This window comes from Gambusia affinis, linkage group LG05, assembly GCF_019740435.1.
Source record: "Gambusia affinis linkage group LG05, SWU_Gaff_1.0, whole genome shotgun sequence".
In the NCBI taxonomy this organism is placed as follows: Eukaryota; Metazoa; Chordata; class Actinopteri; order Cyprinodontiformes; family Poeciliidae; genus Gambusia; species Gambusia affinis.
In genome coordinates, this window is record NC_057872.1 from 18,632,297 (window position 1) to 18,652,712 (window position 20,416).

The 20,416-nt window shown below is 36.8% G+C and overlaps 2 protein-coding genes across 2 annotated transcripts; one reads left to right on the plus strand and one right to left on the minus strand.

Annotated features, from left to right (window-relative positions):
- Positions 1-591: 591 nt before the first annotated feature.
- Positions 592-4,670, plus strand: rbp5 (retinol binding protein 1a, cellular). The gene is made up of 4 exons (XM_044116889.1): positions 592-1,008; positions 2,088-2,272; positions 3,183-3,284; positions 4,443-4,670. Exons 1-4 carry the CDS (start codon positions 933-935, stop codon positions 4,494-4,496), a joined length of 417 nt encoding a protein of 138 aa, XP_043972824.1. The 5' UTR covers positions 592-932; the 3' UTR covers positions 4,497-4,670.
- On the minus strand, positions 4,559-19,248 carry LOC122831005 (tumor necrosis factor receptor superfamily member 5). The gene is made up of 8 exons (XM_044116887.1): positions 18,719-19,248; positions 18,466-18,585; positions 16,627-16,773; positions 16,431-16,524; positions 15,755-15,831; positions 13,413-13,520; positions 8,726-8,848; positions 4,559-6,879 (listed from the first exon to the last, which is right to left on the minus strand). The coding sequence occupies exons 1-8, from the start codon at positions 18,789-18,791 to the stop codon at positions 6,698-6,700; spliced, it is 924 nt and encodes a 307-aa protein (XP_043972822.1). The 5' UTR covers positions 18,792-19,248; the 3' UTR covers positions 4,559-6,697.
- Between the last annotated feature and the right edge of the window lie 1,168 nt (positions 19,249-20,416).

Sequence of the window (20,416 nt, forward strand, 5' to 3'; positions counted from 1 at the left end):
ACTAAATTCCCTTGCATTGTTCATTTCAGTCATAAATTTTCCTTATTAGTGTTTTATAACTAACTCTGCTGAAGGACTTTGATCTCTTGAGTCCACCTGTCTGGAAAAAGACAATAAAACACATGTGGATGTCAGAGTTAAAAGAAAACGCAGCTTCCTGGTCATTAATATCTGGAACCACTGTAATAAAGGTCTACATGCTACTGCATAAATCAGACAGTTATAGTTATTGAGCCTATTGATTAATAGAAATCTAGTTTATCGCACACAATGGAGTTGTGTCGCAATTGAAATCGGAAAAGCTGAGCTCCCTTATGAGAAAAGTAAATTAAAGGATCATCTGATTTGTCTAATTTATGTCCTTAAGTCGCATCTCTGCCTCATTTAGAGCCGACTGGGAAACAATTTTAGTTTTCCGGAGAATCGACACCGGAAGCGACGTGAAGATGTAATAAACAATTTATATGACGTGTCTGTTATCAATGGAGGCAGTTTATTTGTTACTAAGCAGTTTTCATTAGCCTCTACGTAAAAACAAGCAACCAGTTTGTGACGGTCATCAAATTTCCCAGCTCGCCTGAACGCAGCACCATCCCTGCGTTAGCTAAAAAAAGGGGGCATGAACCTCCCACTGCATGCAGATAACTCCCAGCCTAAACTCTCTCTTAAACGCTGCTCTCCTCAGGTTTAAGACAGATTTGAGTTGCTGCAGACCTTCAGCTTTGGTTCATCTGAGAACATTACCGCGTCTTTAAATTCCGCTCAACAGGGGAAAAAAACTTTTTAATTTTTGCAAATCCGCCCAAAAGGCGTTCTCCTACGAAAGGTTACGCAAGAGAAAGTGATATCTACTAGAGAGGCTCGATTGGAGGGGGAAAAAACGGGAACAAAGAAGTGCGCATATTTAAGTTTCACAAGGAGCAACAGGAAAAATGTCTAAACCCAATTACTCCGGGACGTATCATCTGGTGGAGATGGACAATATGGACACCTATCTGGAAGCTCTAGGTATGTTTTTATTAATACTTTCACATCAAAGATAAAACAAAGCGCATACTATGACACTACACTGTTTTTGCTTTCATTTTAATCAGGTGTGCGTGTTTGTTTCACGTTGCATGTGAGATAATCTGTTAGGATAATGTTTAAAGGCTGATTTGGTGATGGGGACCATCTTCATCCACAGACAGCAGCACATTAGTGGGATGAAATCACCATCTTGTCCTCTGCATGACCCCAAACTCACACTCACACTCACGTTGTGTGTGTTCCTGCACTTCACTTACAAAGCTCTTCTTTAACACATGCAATTTGAATTTAAATGCTTTCACTTACAATTGTGGATTAGGGCCTTTGTAGATTTTATTTTTTTTTTTAAAAAGGAAGAGTAATTTTCCCCTAAAAAAAACCTCAGAAAGTTAGAAAAGTTTAAACTTTGCTAGAAAAAACTTTAAAACTTTTAGATTAATGTCAAAAATGTTCTTGGAAAAAAACCCAAAAATAATTCTGAGTTTGAGAAATCAATCGTTTGCTGGGAAAAGAAATTCTGAAATTTTGAGATTAATCCCAGAAAGAATGTATTAGGTTGAGAAGTACAAAAAAATGGCTAGAAAAAAACTCATTAATTTTGAGATTAATCAGAAATTTTCTACAAAAGCAAGGACATTTCTGAGTTTGAAAACTAAAACATTGTCTATAAAAATTGTTTTGAAAAGTTTAAAAATGTCTCAAATCTCAGAAATTTTCTGGACAAAAGTAGTTTAAAAAGTCAAATATTGTTATAAAAACTCAGAAATCTTAAACTTAATCTCTGAAACATGCTAGTAAAAGAGATGGGAATTTTTGAGATTAATCTCACAATTTTGGAGTTTTCTTTATCAAATTTCCACCTTTTGAAACTCAAGAATGTATTTATTATTTTTTTATTTCTGAGATTTGTTATCAAAAGTTCAGTTTTTTCTGTCAAATTTTTGATTTTCAAACAAATGTCTTTTTTCTGTATTTTTATTTTTTTAATGGCAGGGATATACTCCTTATTTATCTATCTACAATGTCCCTAATAGCTGTGGTATCATTTCTGTCCCCAGATATTAATTTCGCCCTGAGGAAGATTGTGTGTCTGCTGAAACCCACTAAGGAGATCACCCACGACCCGGCCACGGGGGCCATGAAGATCCGAACCCTCACCACTTTCAAGAACTTCAACATGGACTTCACCATCGGGAAAGAGTTCACGGAGGACCTGGGACCCGTGGACGGCCGTACCTGCCAGGTGTGTGTCAGGGCGTGACTCAATATCACCTGCTGCTGAAATGTTGCTTTGTGTGTGAAATTCCTCAGGATAATTATCCCACCTGGTACTGTAACCACATTCTGGTATTTACAGTTCTTTCTATTCAAACCCCTTGATCCTTTGTGTGACAAAACAACAGAAAATTGAGGAGTGGAAGCAAAACGTTACAACATTTTCCCACCTTTTAGTATTTTTTTAAGTGTCTCAAACAAATTGAATTGAGAAACATACATTTTTAAGAAATCCCACATTTTCCCCCATATTTTCTTATTTCAATAAGGAATTTATTTGTTTATTTGCATGTTTGAATGTATTTCTAATATTGAATAAAAAAGGTTTAAGTGGTTAAATGAAAAATTTGTTTCCAATTAATCAACAGAATAATCTGAAGATTCATAGATTCCTAAAATAATCATTGCTTTCTAACCTGCTTCTCTGTAATGGTTGCAGAAAATCACCCCCACAGCATGATGCTACCACCACCATGGGGATAAAAATCTTTTTATTTTTCAGGTCAAACATCTTTCATGCGCCCATTCTGCTATATGTTTGCTTCATGCTCTAAATGATGTTGAGGAAACTTTAAATAAGGCTTTTATAGCATGATGCTGCCACTGCCATGTTTAAGATAATGTTTTATGCCACGCATTGTATTTTAAATGTTCAAAGCTAGTAGACATACCAAACTTGCAGCTGTAGTAGGTATTATGTATATCGAACATTTTAGATTTGTGTTGTTAAAATTCCTATTAAATACTTTGACATTTGCAAAGCGCCAACCAGGTGCAGAAAGCAATACAAGGACTTGAATCAGACACTTTTAACCCTCTTTATGTGTAAGTAGGTGCATGAATTTAGGAGATTTCACGAACTTGTGTTCTGTTTTCAGACCACAGTGAGCTGGGAAGGAGACAAACTTGTTTGTGTACAGAAAGGAGAGAAAGAGGGACGAGGCTGGACCCACTGGCTGGAAGGCAACAAGCTCCATTTGGTGAGGATGTGTGGGCTGAAGGGGTGGGGGAGGGACGGAGGAAAGAGCCGGAACAAGGAAAGTTGAAACCTGAAAGGGAAAAATGATGCTGCAATTGATATGCATACGGAAGGAAGTCATGCAAACAAGGCGAGTTATTCATTGCCCGTGTTTGCAGCACCATCGTTTCCTAACAGGGTTTCATTCCCTAAATAGATTTAAATCTTCTGAAGAATTTCAAACAATCAGCATTGTTCTGCTAATGCCTTTGTTGCGGTTAGGACAAAACAACGCGTTGTTGACGCTAAACTCGGCAGAGAGTTGGGAAAGAAATGCCGGTGAGGATCAAGATTTAAGTTGCTAGGTTTTAGAGGTTGAACCCAGCAGGAGAGGGGAACAGCGTGGGACTGACGATTTGTTAGGAAAAGGAGGGATGGGGGAGGGAGGAGAGGATGAGTGCGTGGTGAAAGAGAGGGTGACGGATTAAGGGCTCAGAAAATGAAGAGTATCGCTCATTTAGCTGCCCTTCAATGTGCCAAAGTAGCTGCGTCTTCATTTACAAATGTGCGCAAATCTTCGTCGATATTCTGCTGATGTAGAAAAAACTCCGCCATTTTGCATTTGCGGTTTTTCTATTAAATAATAAATGAAATTAAAATCACACGTAAATGAGCTTAAATTTACGTTATAAGCCCTTAAAAATCATGGCAGCGACGGATGTAAAGAGTACCGTGATTCAGAATTCAAACATGGCGCCAGCGCTTATCAGCCAGTTGACGTCTGATTCAGCCGTTGGAGTGACAAGCCGCTACGTATGCGGCGTTTGAGGGAAATTGTAATCGGAGGTTTTAAAGAGATTCGATACTTTCTCCTCCCCTCAAAACACGAAACGAAAACAAACTACTACCGCCTGCTACTTCCTGTCGAATTCTTCGTCCTTGTCAGTAGTAATGTCCGGGTGTTTCGTCACCATCGATCATGTGGCTGGTGCGATGTGACTGCAGTACTTTCTTCGGCCGAAAAACGATCTCATCCTAGCGCTAAAACGTTTCTATTATTTTTAGCGAATTTATTTTTTAATTTCAATTTGTCCAATTCTATGGTAAATGGAAACGCAGCTACTGTTTTACTCACCATTCCTCAACCTTGCTTACCCCCTCTTCCATCTCTTCTCTGCAGGAGATGAGAGTTCAGGGCATCGTTGCCAAGCAAGTCTTCCAGAAGGCCGATTGAAGTTGCTGCCAATCTGCTGCAGCACACAGCCTGGTTTTAAAGTAGATGGTACAAGAACCGAATCATGTCTATAGCACTTTTATTACAATCATAAAACTGGTCCAGATCATAATGACAGTATAAACACTGTTGAACATATGTTCAGTGTGATGGTATTTAGAGAGTAAAGAGCCGGAAAAAAAAAAGAATGTGTAAACATCCCCAAGTTGTTTTCTTGTATTGCACAGCAAATCTTACACTTGTCATGGTTTGCTTCTGCATCTACATTATGTTAAAAATAATAATTAATAATGTCTGGTACTTGTACAGTATATCTGTACACTTTTTATGAGTTATATAAATACTGAAAATCTGTGGTTGAAATTGGTAAAATCTACATTGCAAGGAACAATAAAGTCAGTGATCTAACAAATATAACACAAGTTCAACTAGACGTCCGTAGAAAAATAAATCATACTCTGCTTGAGTTGTAAAAAAAGAAAATAAAAAAGCTAAATACTTTTTTCAACTCTTCAACAGAGCAACAGTACAAAGACAACACATCGAATGGTAAAATGAAGACGTTCATCCTCATTTCCCTATTTTTAAAACATGGCCTGAAAGGCTAAAATTCATTTACTGTTCTTGTAGCTAATTAGACTAATTGCTGAAGCAACAGTCTAAGGTTTCAGAAGCAAGGTTCTGTTAGAAAGATTTAATATGTTACCTGCCTCAGCTAAGTCTCGTCTTCATTCAATATTAATCCAGAAATTCAGCTTGCATCTGTTTTTATGCTTTAATGCTAACATACAAGTAATAAAAAGCAGGAAACAAGTTGTTCCTATAAGAGACTGTGAGTGGGGCCAAACTATTGCCTTCACACAGTTTTTGCAAGTCTATATTTTGTAATTTACTACATACAGTTTATTATCTTCAAAAGCAAAGATTGTTTCTGAGCAAATAAATTTGATCTAAAAATGATAAAGGTCTTGTGTTTTACTACATTTTTAATTCAATTATTTAAATTGAAGTTGTTTTTGCTCACAACATGATTTCCATAATCTGAACAAACCTCTTTAATTTGTATTTAAAAATAATTTAGGTCAATATCTTGTTAAAGTTGCTTCGTTATGTACTGGTCTGTCTTCTTTTTAGCACAGTCTGAGATTTTTATTATTTTCACACTAAACACGGCGGCCATTACGTTTACAAAATCAAAAATATCAAAATAAAAGGTGACACATCTTAATGTGTGACCCACAAGCCGTAAAGTTCACTGTAAAGTTTTCAAAGTAGGATTTGTTTTAAGGTGATTGAAGTTCACTTCTTCCTTTCTTAGACGAGCCATTAGCTACATCTTCAAGGACCAACAAAATCTGGGTTTGTATGAAATGAAAAGCCATTAAATATATTTGTCAGAGATAAGATATTGGCTGCTTCTAACTGTTTAACAGAACCATCTGGCTAGAATGTCTGAAAATATGAAGAAAATGTTAATCTGTCAATGAGTCCAAGTTTTCACCAGAATTCATAATCAGAAATAGGAAGATGTTTTCATTCATTTGAAAAATTTACTTCCTGCAGTTTTGTAACAAAGATTAATCTCATTTATTCCTGTAAAAAAATGCATCAGATTTAACATACAAGATGCAGCCTCTGTACTGCTCACTATTAATCATAATATTTAGTTGTGATTAATCCCTTTTTCGCTGTTTCACAGCCTCTTTGGGTCTTGGCTGACTTTTGAACAAAATCATATTATTACAGTAACAAATCATATGAGAAGTAAAACAAACATCATTTAGTGCCTCATGCATGTTCACACCTCTGTTTCTCATTTCATCAAGTGCTGATATGTAATTACAGTTCAGTCTGTTTGGGATTGTATGGAGATGAATGTTTGAAAAACAATAAAGTCCATGGCAAAGATCTAGATAGTCTATTCCAGACAGTGTTTTTTTTTTTTACTGTAATTATCAGATTTTTTCCTGTTATTTAATCCCTCTTGCGAAGCAGAATCTGCTGTTTTCACTTGGGAGAATTTTCCTTTGCACAAACTGAAGTTCCCACCAAAGTCCTGCAGGTGGCAGCAAACTACCAGCCATACTAAACTTTACTGAGAGCAAAATCTTCTCAAGGTTTACAAACAGTTCTTGAAATATATCACTGAGCCAGCAGTGGCTCCGTCAGTGTCCCACTCTTGTATTTTATTTAAATTTTTTTTATGTCCCACACCACTCGTCCTCCTGGGGCTCCGAGTACGACCTGCAGAAGGCGCTGCTGATGGGGTATATTGAGCTGCCGGTTTGTTCGGGTTCAATGAAAGAGACGGACGGCTTCAGCGGAGTCATGGGAGTGCTGATGTCCAGGCTGTCCGATATGCTGCGAATGATCGAACCATCATCTGAGGAAAACGACAGAATCAATCATGAGAATGGACATCATTCAAGCTAGCTTGTCATGAACGCTAAGGCTAGTTAGCATAGCCACCGCTGACGCCGGATAAACGGTTTCCCTGTAACGGTATGTTGTTTAACTGCCATTAGCACATTAGCGCTGTGAGGGAGGAGATCGATCTTTAAACCGATTTTCTGTCTCATATAGTTTCAACAAATATGGGGGAAAAAAAGATATTCTATATGAAAGTTGTGGAAATGTCTGGAGAAAGTTAAACTAAATGAAAACAAGAGGAACTACCAGCAAAAAAACCTCCACTATTATTCATATTAAATAAATTATATTATTTAAAAGTTAAACACCATTGATGTAGGGAAACATGCTATATAGTTTATTTACACAAGGGTTATGTTTCAAGCCTTTATTTCAGTAAATTATGATTATTTTCTGGTTTATCCCACGTGAAAACATAAGATTTAAGATTAGAAAGATTACATCAGACCAATAAATACACGTTAAATGTGTATTTAAAGTGAGCTGAATGAAAAGTATGTTTGATACATGCTTAAGGGTTGTTGTGGGGTTTTTTTTTTTAGCATGAACTCATTAAATTAGACCAAAAGGATAAATTATTGCTGTATATTTATGATGGTAGAGCATAATGCCATATATTGAAAGTACAATCATAGCATATAGAAACATCTGCAAACTAGACTGTAAAAACAACAAAAACTGAGCATTTATATACAATAATTGAAAGTTGTTATTACATGTATTTTAAAAATCCTAAAGTTACTCAAGCTTTTCCCCAGAAAACTTGCTAAGGCCGGTGGTAGGCCTTGACGGGGAGTCATCCATCCAGCGGCCCATCATGTTTTTGAGTTAAAAAATGTTTAAAGTTGACAGGAAATTTGAAAATACCACTTGATAATTATGTGTTATCAAAAGATTGGAATATTAATACCTGAACACCAACTATAAAGTCTTAAAAAAATGCAGAGATTTAATAAAGATGGTTAAGCCTGGCTTAACCAGGCTTAAAATACACTGGAGGAAACCCTGTTACTTATTCTTAACTGTATTTATTTTTAACCTCTAATTGTAGATAGATAAATTATATACAACAACTTTCATAAGCAGATTAACAAATAATTATAGATCATATTTAGGTGTTTGGTGGTTTATATTTGAAATGTAAAACCACCAACGTTTGTTTGAGTTGCTTTTATGTGTTGGTTCAGGTTAAAACAAACTCAAGGAGACAGAAATCTTATTCTTTGATGGGTTTTTTTAGTATAACTTTTCTTTTAATGTTTTGGCTCTTCAATTTTTTATTTTTATCTCTAATCTGCTGACAGTAGAAAACCTGATGAAGAGGTTATGACCTTTTGGAAAGGGAGCTTGTTTGTGAACAATAAGGAAACATTAAAAAAGTGGGTCAGTGTTTCTGGGTCAGTGTTTCACTAAAAAAAGTTGATGACTGGAGTGAAATATGAGACTTTGTATTACTTGTTCTGTTTGTTCATCAATTTTTCTATAATAATGTAGACAGATTGATAAATCACAGGATGTATTCCAATGAGGCTCATTTTTCAAGTTAAAAGACCCTTTTGAAAATAGAAACTTTTACGTTTTCTATTGGTCAGATCTAATATTCTAATTTTAAATGTGTTTTCTAGCTGATTGGAAAATCATCATAATTAACAGAAATTAAGGCTTGAAAACATCAATCTAACTCATACTGTTTCATTTTGTGAATTGATGAAATAAATGAAGTTTTTTTTTAATGATGTAATTTACTGAATGGCTCTGTGATGGTGTGTATATATATATGTATATATTTTTATTTTTACCTGAGTTAAACGGGGATGGTTTGCAGTCTGTGCAGCTCTCTTGGCAGTGAGACAGCAGCTCTGGTGGAGCGAGAACCGGTTCGGCAACAACCGTCACCATGGTAACAGGAACACTGTGTTTGACTGCAACGACATTTACAAAAATCAGACAATTCATCCTCGATCATGCTGATGACAATCTGATCAAATAGTTCACATTAACTGCAATGCATCTGATTTCCTAAATAAAACAAGGCTGAAGTTTGCTGAATGCACGTTAGGTGGCGCTATAACTCCATCATCATTAGTCATTTAGCTCTGTGTTAAACCTGCTGATGCAGATTAAACAACAAATGTAGAACAAGTGAAACACAAACGTGACAAGAGTTGATGCTGTGAGATTGATCCACCTTTCATTTCATTAATCATCTTTATCCAAACAATGTACTTCTTTAAAAAAAAACAAAAAAAACAATCTCAGCTCGAGTGCTGTGATATTTTGAAGAAAATTATTGTTTTAACGGAGTCAGCGTTTTAGAGATAATGCACATGAAGTCAAAATCCCTCTCCGCATGCAGCTCATCTTAATTGAGAGCTAAACAAAGACATTAAAATATGGTTTTATGGTCGTGGGTTTTCTGTGACTGTTTACTGAGACAGAGTCAGACACACGGGTGTGTTTTCTTTTCATCTCTTTGGAGAAACTGGTTCTGAACGCTTACGGGAACTGCACCCCTGACTTTCAGTTCACGAGGCTTACGAGGGGTTTGCATCCGGTGGCGAACCCCCTGAAGTTACGGGCAACGTGTCTCCTCCCGATTGTCAATAAGGAAACGTTTTCACAGACATCTTGTGGTGTTTTGTTTTTGTTTGTTTACTTGCAGCTGAGGCCTCTCTTTACAATGCAAATTACTTTATCTGTGACACTTGCTTGCTGTTCCAGAAGATTTGTTCTCTGATTTTAAAAAAAGTCTTGAGGATGGTAATCAGATGATTAGGTCGATCTTTCCCCTCTATATATGTTCATCCCCACACAGTCAGCTCTGAGCTTCATGAGCGATCGCTCAACTTGAATCATTCACTTTGGAAACAGTGCGCATCTACATAACTCATTCATGGTTTTCTCCACAGACATAAACCTACACAGACCTGAGACTTTGTCTTTGTTTTATTTCCTTTTGTCGCGTTGACGCACGTGTCCTGAAAATTCCCTCCTAATAAGGGGTTAGACTGCGTCACCTTCAAAAAAAAAAAAGTACCTGTCCGAGATCATTACTTTATAGAACGTTGCTTGAAGGTAACGCAGCTTCCAGTGACTCAATGTTAAACTGATACTACAAGTTAAGACGATGTTTTCACCACCGGTTTGCTTTTAAACACACACTCTACACACTGTGTGTGTAGAGGTTTTCCTTTTTCAGGAAGGTTTCTGTAACCTTTGAGTCAAAACAGCAGTCTTGCACACTCAGCGTGGAAAAATTACAACACCAATATGTAATCATGTATCTATAGCAACACAGAAACGAGCATGGCTTTTAAGAGTTTAAGTCTTGGCTACGTGGCTAAGTACAGGTTCTCTTAACCTCTCACTGGTTTCAGTGAGAGGAAACAACTCGGAGATAAATGTAGTTGACAATCTAAACGCGCTGATCGCAGTGTGATTCGTCACCGCATCTACTGTAAAGATGATGCCGACCCTCCAAGTAAAAATGTCAAAAACTCAACAATGTTCTGTAAACTCTGCCAGTCTTGGCCAGGATTCTCTTGAATCTCGATGAGATTTTTATTCTTGATTGAATCTGTAATTGTAGCTACGACAGGTGTTTGGTTTCTCTTGGTTGTTTCTAGGCCTGTCGCGATAAATAATAAATCAATTAACCGCATGATAAATGAAAATTATTGACCTCATTTTAATTTATGGGCTTTATTGTTTCTTCCTGCCCTTTTTCTCTTTCTATTGGTGACACTGGATGAGAAAAGGCTCAACTCCACTCACCTTTCCCTTCCTCCTTTCCTTAGCGTAAGGGAGGAGTGAACTATTGCATCAGGTGGATGTGCCCATCTTCTCTATCTAGATCTAATGATTATTGAAGGGCAATATTGTAGAGACACACTAAATACTCTTTTGGTTGAATGTAGTTTTTATTTCCACTTTGGTTTTATGTAGTTTAGTAGTCAAGTACATTTTTTGTTAATGCAGACTGAGTCCATTTTATTTTTGTTTTTGGTTGCTTTATTTATTTTGTTTACTAGTTAAGTGTTAAGTGTTTTTTTTTATTTAAATAAAGTGTATTTATTTTTGACAGGATGTGCTTGCATTATTATGTCATTACCATTACATCAGTTTAAAATGGTCTTCACAACAATATTATTGTTTATCGCAATAATTTTTGAGACAATTAATCTCTCAGCAAAATTTGTTATTGTGACAGATCTGGTTGTTTCATTGCTGTTCGAGTTCATTCCTTTGTGTTAGTTTCTTTATTTATTCTTGTGTTCTGCTCTTTGCGCACATTGGATTTTGTTTTCTTAGATCAGTATCGACCTTTTCACTTGTTTTGAAGTTTGGAGTTCAGCTTCTCTGTGTTAATTGTTCATGTTTCCTTAAATACATCTAATGTCATTCTCCATGTCTTTTCTGGAGTTTTCATTGTTCTTAACCGGTCTACTCTTCTTCTCTGCCTGACTATTATTTGACCCAAGTTGTGAAATAATCAGTTTAACAAAATCCCCGACCCTGAAATAAGTGACATCCAATAAAAAGTCCTACAAAATTTTACTAAAACCTTTTTTGTGTACGTTTTGCGTAAAAGTAACTTCCTGTTTCGCTTCGTTATAAATATGGCATGACACAGAGGTCCATTTCTATTAGTCGCTCGTCAAGACTGAAAAGACAGGAGGACATGCCATTTAATTAAAGCAAATAATTAGGCTTCATAAATCAGGGGAAATAGCTAAACTCCATGTCTACAGTCAAAACAACTTCAGTTTTTATGCATATATACTATTTTTCAGTGTTTTTCTTTTTTGACTATCTATTTAAGAATGTATCTTGACGTTAGTTTTTGTGTGTGTGGTTAGTTTGAGTGGCATTGCTCTGATTGCGGTCTGTGAACTAAATGGTGACATCAAGGAAATTATTTTTTTTAAAATGTTGCAATAAAGAATTGCGGGAAATTCAAATGTTTCCAGCAAATGTAGGTTATGTAATGATGCATCGTGATATTTTCCTGCTAAATTAATGCTTAGTGTCTCATATTTTACGAGATAAAATAAAAATACTGAGCCATGATCTTGAAAAGAGAGAAAGTATAATAACTTTTATGTTGTAATTTGTTTTTTGTGATAAAACTTCAAATTAGACAAGTTTGATTAACAAATAATCCCTATTATCAAAGCTTAATAAATAAATATCTAATTTTCCTGCTGAAGTAATTGTAAAATATCCGCTCTTCAGGTTTAATATTTTCATACTCTATGTGTGAATTAAATTATCAGCAACAATTTGCTCAATAATGAGGCAGCTCATTTATCCACCTCGATATCCACATTTCTGGCCTCAATAAAACATTTTCTATTCAGCAGATTAACATAAAAGCTGTTTGTTTGGAGGAAATATGCGAAGTGACTCTGCAACGATTAGGTGAAATAACTCTGAGCTAAACTCAAAAAGTGGGTTTTCTAAAGTTTATTTAAGGAAATTGTTTTAGTGTTATGTTTTGAATTGCTCTAACCAAATAACCTTCAGTCGTCCTTAAAACTATTCTTTATGTTTTTATGTGTCCAGAAAAGCCCATCGACGGGTTGGTATTTGGGCTATGATTGTAAGACTGAGCAGCATTTGACATTTTTAACCGTTGCCCAAAAAATAAGATAAAAAGTTTTTTTTTTTTTTTAAGCAACACAAATATGTAAATTTGCATCTTGACAAATTCTTCATTAATAAACAGAAATTCTCTGAATCTCCTCGAGTAAAACTGAAACTGACATGACACTGTACTGAGGAGGAAATTTTGTATTTCTGCAGTTTCTCCTAAAGAAGCCTTTGAAGATATCTACCGACACACAGGTTGAATCATGTGGAAAGCACAGACGTGCAGAGATACAAAAAAAACAAGAAGTGTGCATCAGTGAGTCTTATCTGCAGCTGTACTCATTGCATCTGATAAGAGCAGCGAGATCAGCTCAGGCTGAACACACAGAAGATGAACGCCTCCTATTTTATGCCTCTTCCAGTACGAACACAGAGATTAAATGGAAAATAAGCAAATGGCAATTAAAATTTAGTGTCAGCCAAAGAACAATAGGTAACATCATTACGCCGCATACGTAGGCCTGCCGTCTCAGTATGAGTTGGCTGCCTGTGAAGTGTGCGTCACATCATACCAGAGAACTGTGTCAAGCTAAAACTGTACAGGATGTGGTTTCCCCATTGAGCTCGTCATCTGAGTTCAGCCGCTTCATCTGCTCCTTCTGTGCAACATCCAGCAGAACGTAACTCAGAGGTAAAACACTGAAGTTCTGCTGCTGTAAGAAAATGTGTGATCAAACTGTAAATTCCCGTAAGCGCAGCTCCATGACCTTCAGCTGTGTGAGTTCAAAGCAAACGAGTCTCACTGCGATCCAGCAGCTCGACTCTTTTGACTTCTTTTTGACCAGAGTGCAAGGAGAAAAACAACAATAAATCCCACCCACACTGGTGTCTCACCTGGTCTGTAGGATCTGCGCTTTGCTCTCCAGAAGATGAACGCCGCCACGCCCAAAATAGTCAGAACAAGTCCGGCCCACAGGAATGCCGGCAGGATCCAGCAACACTCTGATTCACAGAGAGGGAAGACAGTCACCACGTTGGTTAAGGTTACGCAGCAATTTACGTCAGAATAATGGCTTCACTTCAGGGAAAGAAGGAGTGTGGGAGAGCTGGTCTCCAGTCATCATTACTTGACATTTTCTTGAGTTAATCCCCAACAACAAACAAATAATAAAAAAAAAAAAGACGTTGAGTGCTTTCTCATGTCTCAAAGTACAACCACTGGGAAAAACAAAAGCCCACAAAGCTCCCCACTACTTATCTCACTGAATGCAAAGATGAATGAAGAAATTAGTCCTTTACTGCTGTTGCATCATCTCCCAATGAAACATGTTGGAAAATCCAACTTTTAATTTGAGTACATATTTTTGATGTACTTTCCAAGATGACCAAAGTCAGCAAACCTGTATTTTCTGTTTCCCCAGTTTATAATTATGACTAGGAGCAGCTAAACCCCGAATTCACAGATTTGTCTGTGGATCACGACTCTAAATTGTTCTGGAAAATTAGCTAATTCACTGATTAGACCATAGACCAAGAGATCGTTACCTCTGTGGTGGCGCTAAGACGATTTACATATTTAGTTATGTTTGCTTGGTTTTTGCGGCTGTGGTATGAGACCCCTCGCGAAATTGTTTTTGTTTTTTTCTTTTACCAATTTTAAGATTAGAGATAAAGGCAACAAAAAACATACATCAACAATAAAGTTGACATGCAACAGCCTTATTTTGCTTAAAATGAGCTTGAAACGTTATGCTTTGTATTAAGATTTAATAACAAAGAAATTATTATTTTTAGCTATAAACTACAGTCAACGCAGCAATCAAAATGCTTTAAACATGAGAAACAGCAACAAAGATGATATATCTGCAGAACTAATTATTCTAATAGAAACAAGTTTCAGTGTTTTAATTGCCTAAAAACATTTGGATATTTGCAATTCCCTTCATGTATAAAATTTTATCTGTTTATGGGAAATACAGATAGATTATTAAAGCATTTTGTTGCAGCTTATAAAGATAAACACCTTTAAATGTTTAGAAAATAAAAAAGCCCCCTGGTCATGGGGTTTCCACGTGTCTTAGAGTCTAAGAACAAAAGAAGAGCCGTGTGACTCTGACACCTAGTTGAGTTTCAATTTCCATCAATTTAATTTAATGTGGGAACAATGAGAACACAGAGAGGAAGAATTGCCAGAAAATACTTTTTCTCTATTTTAAGTAGTAATTTGATCTCTTCTAATGTAGCATAAATATGATTTAAGATAAAAACATAAACCAAAAACTGGAGTAGAGACATTTTTTATAAGTGTCTATGTAAGCCTGCTGCTTTAAGTATTAAATTGAATATAGTTTTAGATGTTTGCATAGTTTTTGTCTAAAAACATGAGCTGTTACAATTGAATTTTTTAAACTACAGAAAAGTAATTGTTCTGATGCACGAATATGTAAATTTGGGTCGATGTCAATTTCTGATATTAATACTGCTGTTATGTCAGTATTTACCAATATATTATTTTATCAATTTCTTTTATTCGATTACTCAAATAATCATCAGAATAATCAATAGCTTACTTGATTATTAAAATAATCGTTTACAACAGCCTGGTCAGCTCTGTACCGTCACAGTGAGCTACTCCAGCCATTTGTTGCGACTGAGATGGCAGACATTTTATTTTCTGGTTTGTCCGTAAAGCTACGCTCACGCTGAGCATCAGCTACAGCTGCCCGCTGTGGTCAGTCTGTATTTACATGAGTCTCCGCTCCACCTGTATGCGTACACCCGCTGCGCTATGCAGCTACAGGAGGAGAAAGGCTGTCGTACTCCATGCATCACGCCAAACATTTCAAGTTTAAGGTTGTGCCTCCCCCATAAACACATTTACATTTAATACAACTCCAATCACAGCCTTCAGTAAGGATTGACATATTTCAAACTCTGCCCTCTACCCATACAATTAAATTCTTTTACAATAAAGAATATTATTTGTGCATTTATTCTTACTCCACAAATGTGATTTCACCCTTCAAAATCAAAAGACTTTGTCTCTTGTTAGAGACAAGCAAACTGCAACCGCTGCATAAAATGGTTTCCCCTGTATGCCACTTCCACTTCCTCTCCTAATTCAAGCTCAACCGGATCCCAGAGAGTCACATCCGCTAAGCCCTACGACATCATATCTCAGACATGCTAGTCAAAAATAATGCACAAAATGTCAAAATCTGAAGAGGTGGACCTACGAGATTTACATTCTTGACAGATGGCATTCGTTGTTTTGGTTCCTGGAGTTTTCACTTGCAGTCCGTAGGCCTCACAGCTGAAAGCAATAATAAAGGAATAAATTAATGATTTATTCCCACCGCATCTGATTATTTCCATCCAACTAATGAAATATTTCTCACATTGCGTATTTTAACACTTTAGGATGTAGCAGAGCTCAGAACAGCACTGACTATGTACAAGTAATAAACTCCTTCCACGGTGTTTACAAAAGAGGTTCAAAATTAAAGAAACAAACTATGAATTAAGAGAGAAGGATTTATAAAAAAAAACAACTAAAGATGAGGACAAATATAAAAAACAATTGTACTTCAGTCAGAGGGTTTCAGGAATAATTGTGAGGAGTTAAAACTGTGATTTTCACTCTATAAGTAAATAAAACGCATAAAAGCCATTTGGTAAACAGATACAACAAGGTTTTATTATGTTTTTTTTTTTATTAAATATTTAGCTAAAATTCAAAACATAAAGAGATGATTCTGCTGCTTTAATTTGGATACACTTTTTCCAGCTTTGATTGCGTAACCTGGAGATTTACTTGTGCTGTACAGTTTTTTTGTTTTTTGTTTTTTTTTTTTACCTGTGAACATTCAGCTTTATTGACATGATGAGAAACTAAAAGGGACTCAGACTTGCCTGAAATGCGGTTGACAAGGTGAGGAGAAATCTGTGACGTTGCTGTAGGTTCCTTCCTCACACGGAGCGCAGAACGTGTCATTTGTAGAAGTAGCTGCGAAAACAAGTCGAAGGCAGAGCCGTCGTGTTCCTTAGTTATTACACGCCGGGATGAGAATCTCTGCAAGAGAGCCGGCTGATCTGTTGTGAAACTTACGTTTATTTTTGACTCCTTCACCCACAGGGCACTTAGTCCAGGTCTTGCAGTGATCAAAGTTTTCACGGGTGGAGAAGAAACCTGGCTCACACTCACAAACAGTGTTCTTCTTATCTGTGCAGTTGGTCTTTATTTGACTATTTTCAACTGTAAGTTTGAAAAAGAAAGATTTTTTTCCTGTTAATTTGTAAATTGAAGGTGTTTAAAGCCAGTCTGCGTGTGTGTGTGTGTGTGTGTGTGTGTGTGTGTGTGTGTGTGGGTGTTTAGGTTACAGTAGAAACTGTCTGCACTAAAACTTATCACCAAACTGCTTCCTCCCTTTATTTTCACACTGTAGATACTTTCAATTCAGCTTAAGGAGAAGATGTTCCACTGTTGCTAAGTGAATTAGCAGTGGTGTGAAAAAAACTGCTGGCAACCTTTCTGACAGATTTCCTCTGTTTTTCCTTCATTTGGTCACATTTAAGTGTTTCAGCTCATTTAACAAACTAACCTGGGTAGCTAAAAAAAACATTTTCACAAAAATGAATTCATATACCAAGGGAAGAAGATATCCAAATCAGCAAGGCCCTATTTGAAAATTACATCAATATAAAATTGACTGCCAGACCCATACAATCAAGAAATCACCTATAACCTGCCTGACAACATGAAGTAGGCTAAAAGATCTCAAAAAGCAACACATCATACTCCGATTTGAAGAAGAAAATGTTTAAGAACAGGAGAGAAGGAAAGTCTGGAAACGATTACAAAGCAGAACAACAGTGAACGACTTTATCCATAAATGGAGGAAACATGCAACAGTGGTGAAGCTTCCCAGCCTACAGAAATCACTCCATGAGAGTTAAACATCCACAACTGAAGATGTTTCAAGAACCTCAGGTATTGATAACCCCAGTAAAGGTCAGAGATCATGAATCAACACAAAGGAAAAAACTGGGTACAACTGGTGCCTGTGTGAGAGTTTCAGGGGATAAGAGCCTTGATGCTTCCCAAATCGTTTTGAAATCTGGGACAGACAGGAGAAAAGTGAGGAAGTGTGCATCCTGCAGCGTAAACCAACACATTTTCAGAACAAACAGCACACCAGCCATCTTGAGCTGCTTTCTTTCTTGTCTCAGGATGACTTGTTTTGACTGAAATTATGAATTCTGCTTGCAGACAAAAATAAATAAACTCAGAAGGAGACAATAAGTTCACGACCTTAAGCTCAAACACGCTTGGTTTAGATCAGGAGTCTGCAACCTGCGGCTCTTTGGCCCCTTCACTGTGGCTCCCAAAAACATGTTTTTGATCATAATATCATTAAGAAAAAGTGGTATTATGATCAAATGTTTCTTTTCTTTTCATTTCTTTTCTCTTTTTTTTTTTTTGTGGCTGCATAGAAATTTCATTTTGTAGTGTGGATGGCAAAAGTGGCTCTTTGAATTGAAAAGGTTGCTGATGATGCGACAAAGCTAACTAGAAAGTTCACCTCTGAGAACCCGTAGCAAAAAAGTAATAAATGAAAGTTCTGGCATGGCCTAGTCAAAGTCTGGACTGATGTGACTTTAAACAAGCGATTCAAACCCTCCAGCTGAATCAAACAATTCTGCCAGGAAGTTGAGTCAAAATTCCTCCATATTTTATTAACGTTTTTTTCTTTTTTGTAATCTAATAGTCACATTTGTTGGATATGAAACATTGAATAAAAAAAAAAAGGCAAACAGAAGAAATCGGTAACTTTTTTTCCCAGCACAGTAATACGGCTGAGCAGGTTGTAGTTTATAAGGGTTATAAACATAAGAACAAGAGATAAATGATTCACACATGTACTGTTTGTGAATGTTTGTGACTTACCGCAGGAACTGCAGCCAATGCATTTCTTCAGGTAGTTCGGGTGCTCTGTGAAAAACCCTTCGGGACAAGATTTACACTTTGTGTTTTCTGTGGCGTTACAATCTTCTGCTACGAACATCCCTGTTAAAGGTCAAAAGAAGAAGAGATGTAACAACTGAAACAAACTTTAAAAAAAATAAAATAAAAAATAATAATAATAATTTATAAAAGGGGGCTTGTGAAACGAAGAAGAAACTATGAGACGTTCACTGACCTGCAGGACATAGATCACAACAATGTCCATCTTTACTCTTCTTCCTATTCTCTTCACAGGTTGTGTTTGCCATCAGTAGCACATTTGATCACAGTCTTCCTCTTGTGTGTAGAAATTCAAGCTTTGGGTTTCCAGCCACCGTCTCTGGTGAAACTCTGCGTCTCTCTCTGACTCGCTCCTCTCTGTCATGTAAGATCCAGCTTTGGCAGCAGATTTCTTTTCCCTCCCTACTTTTTCTGATCCTACACAATGGAAAGCCCCGTTGACCCTCATCTGCCGTTTTCACCTCCGTCTCTACGTCTTTGTGTGTCGGTCCTCGTTTCCTTCCGGTCCTGGTTCTCTCTCTCTCTCTCTCTCTTTCTCTGGCGGTGTGAATGCTGTGCGTGTTTCCGCAGCTATAAACCCAAAGGTACTGTGTGTGCTTGGCGCTGTGTGATACAATGAGACATTTCCTCTCTCTGCATACACTCGTTTCTTTTTTGCTTTGTCTCTATTGCTATCAACAAAGCAGAGCTGGAGCGCAGCGGAGATAAAACTTCAAGGCCAGCTTGTTTTCCTGTCACCCTGTTTGCCCCCCGATCTTTGCCTTATTACAGTAAATATGCAGGCTGTTGAAAAGTGGATTTGCTTTCCTGTCATAATGAACCATTTCAGATCCTCAAACAAATCTTAGTATCAAATGAAAAGCAGTTTTCAAGGGACAAATTTAATTTACTGATGGGGAAAAAAGGTTTTGTGTAAAAAGTAATTAAGACTGAAACATAACTTTGTGCCACCATTGGCAGCAACAGCTGTCATCAACTTGGAAATTACTCTTTTGCATCGCAGTTGAGGAACTTCAGCCAAATCTTCTTTGTAGGCTTTTTCTAATTTAGCCACATTTGGGGTGCTAAAGTTCAAACTTTGACTAGGCCAGTCCAAAATATTAATTTTGTCTTTTGGAGGTAAACCTGCTGGTGTGATTTGGATCGTTGTCCTTCTGCACAATCTGCTTATAGTCTCAATGGTTCCTCCTTGGTTTCTTCCCTCCAACAGCCTTGAGGATCATCAGCTGTTTTCTTGTCAGATGGTCCTTTTGTGTTGCTCTTTGTCAGCTGTAGTTTTACCTTTGGGTCTCTTCCATGGTGCAGTTTTTGTCCTGTCCCATCATGGTATTGAACCAAACACACAAACACTTTTAAACCATCCAACCTCGTCTTCCTCTTCTGTAAAAACAATAGCTATGCATAAATTTACAAGATATAAGAAGACTTTTTATTCAGATTAATAATCCTAAACAGCATAAATTAGTCTCTGTGCTTGAATTATAAGTTTAGTTTTTCATGTTAGGTTTAAAAGAAGTCATTTTGTTGTAAATGTTAATTTAGAAGTGTTAACTAGCCAGTTGTGCTTTGGCAGAAGAATAATTCATTGTTGCAATATGTACATACTACCTTGGTTTTGTTGAAACGTCCGTTGCTTTGTTTTTTTTTTACTAAATTTGCTGCTGATCACTTTAATCTTTCTAAACTTTACATCACGTTTGCCACTCTGCTTTGTTGATCGCAGTACAAGACTGTGCATGCGTGTACATATAAATACCTGTATGTTTTTGTTTTTTTTCCCGACTGTTGACTTTATTTCTTAGATGATGGCACAATGTGTTGCTTGTTTCGGGTCTTTTAGTCTCCTTCGTGTTGGCAGACAGGTTCTACTTAA

Coding starts and splice junctions, on each gene's coding strand:
- rbp5 (XM_044116889.1), top strand. CDS start 933: ATGTCTAAACCCAATTACTCCGGGACGTATCATCTGGTGGAGATGGAC. Junction 2,273..3,182: donor TGGACGGCCGTACCTGCCAG/GTGTGTGTCAGG, acceptor TTCTGTTTTCAG/ACCACAGTGAGCTGGGAAGG. Junction 3,285..4,442: donor AAGGCAACAAGCTCCATTTG/GTGAGGATGTGT, acceptor TCTTCTCTGCAG/GAGATGAGAGTTCAGGGCAT.
- LOC122831005 (XM_044116887.1), bottom strand. CDS start 18,791: ATGGCAAACACAACCTGTGAAGAGAATAGGAAGAAGAGTAAAGATGGA. Junction 18,586..18,718: donor TTGTGATCTATGTCCTGCAG/GTCAGTGAACGT, acceptor GACCTTTAACAG/GGATGTTCGTAGCAGAAGAT. Junction 15,832..16,430: donor CCTTGTCAACCGCATTTCAG/GCAAGTCTGAGT, acceptor TATTGCTTTCAG/CTGTGAGGCCTACGGACTGC.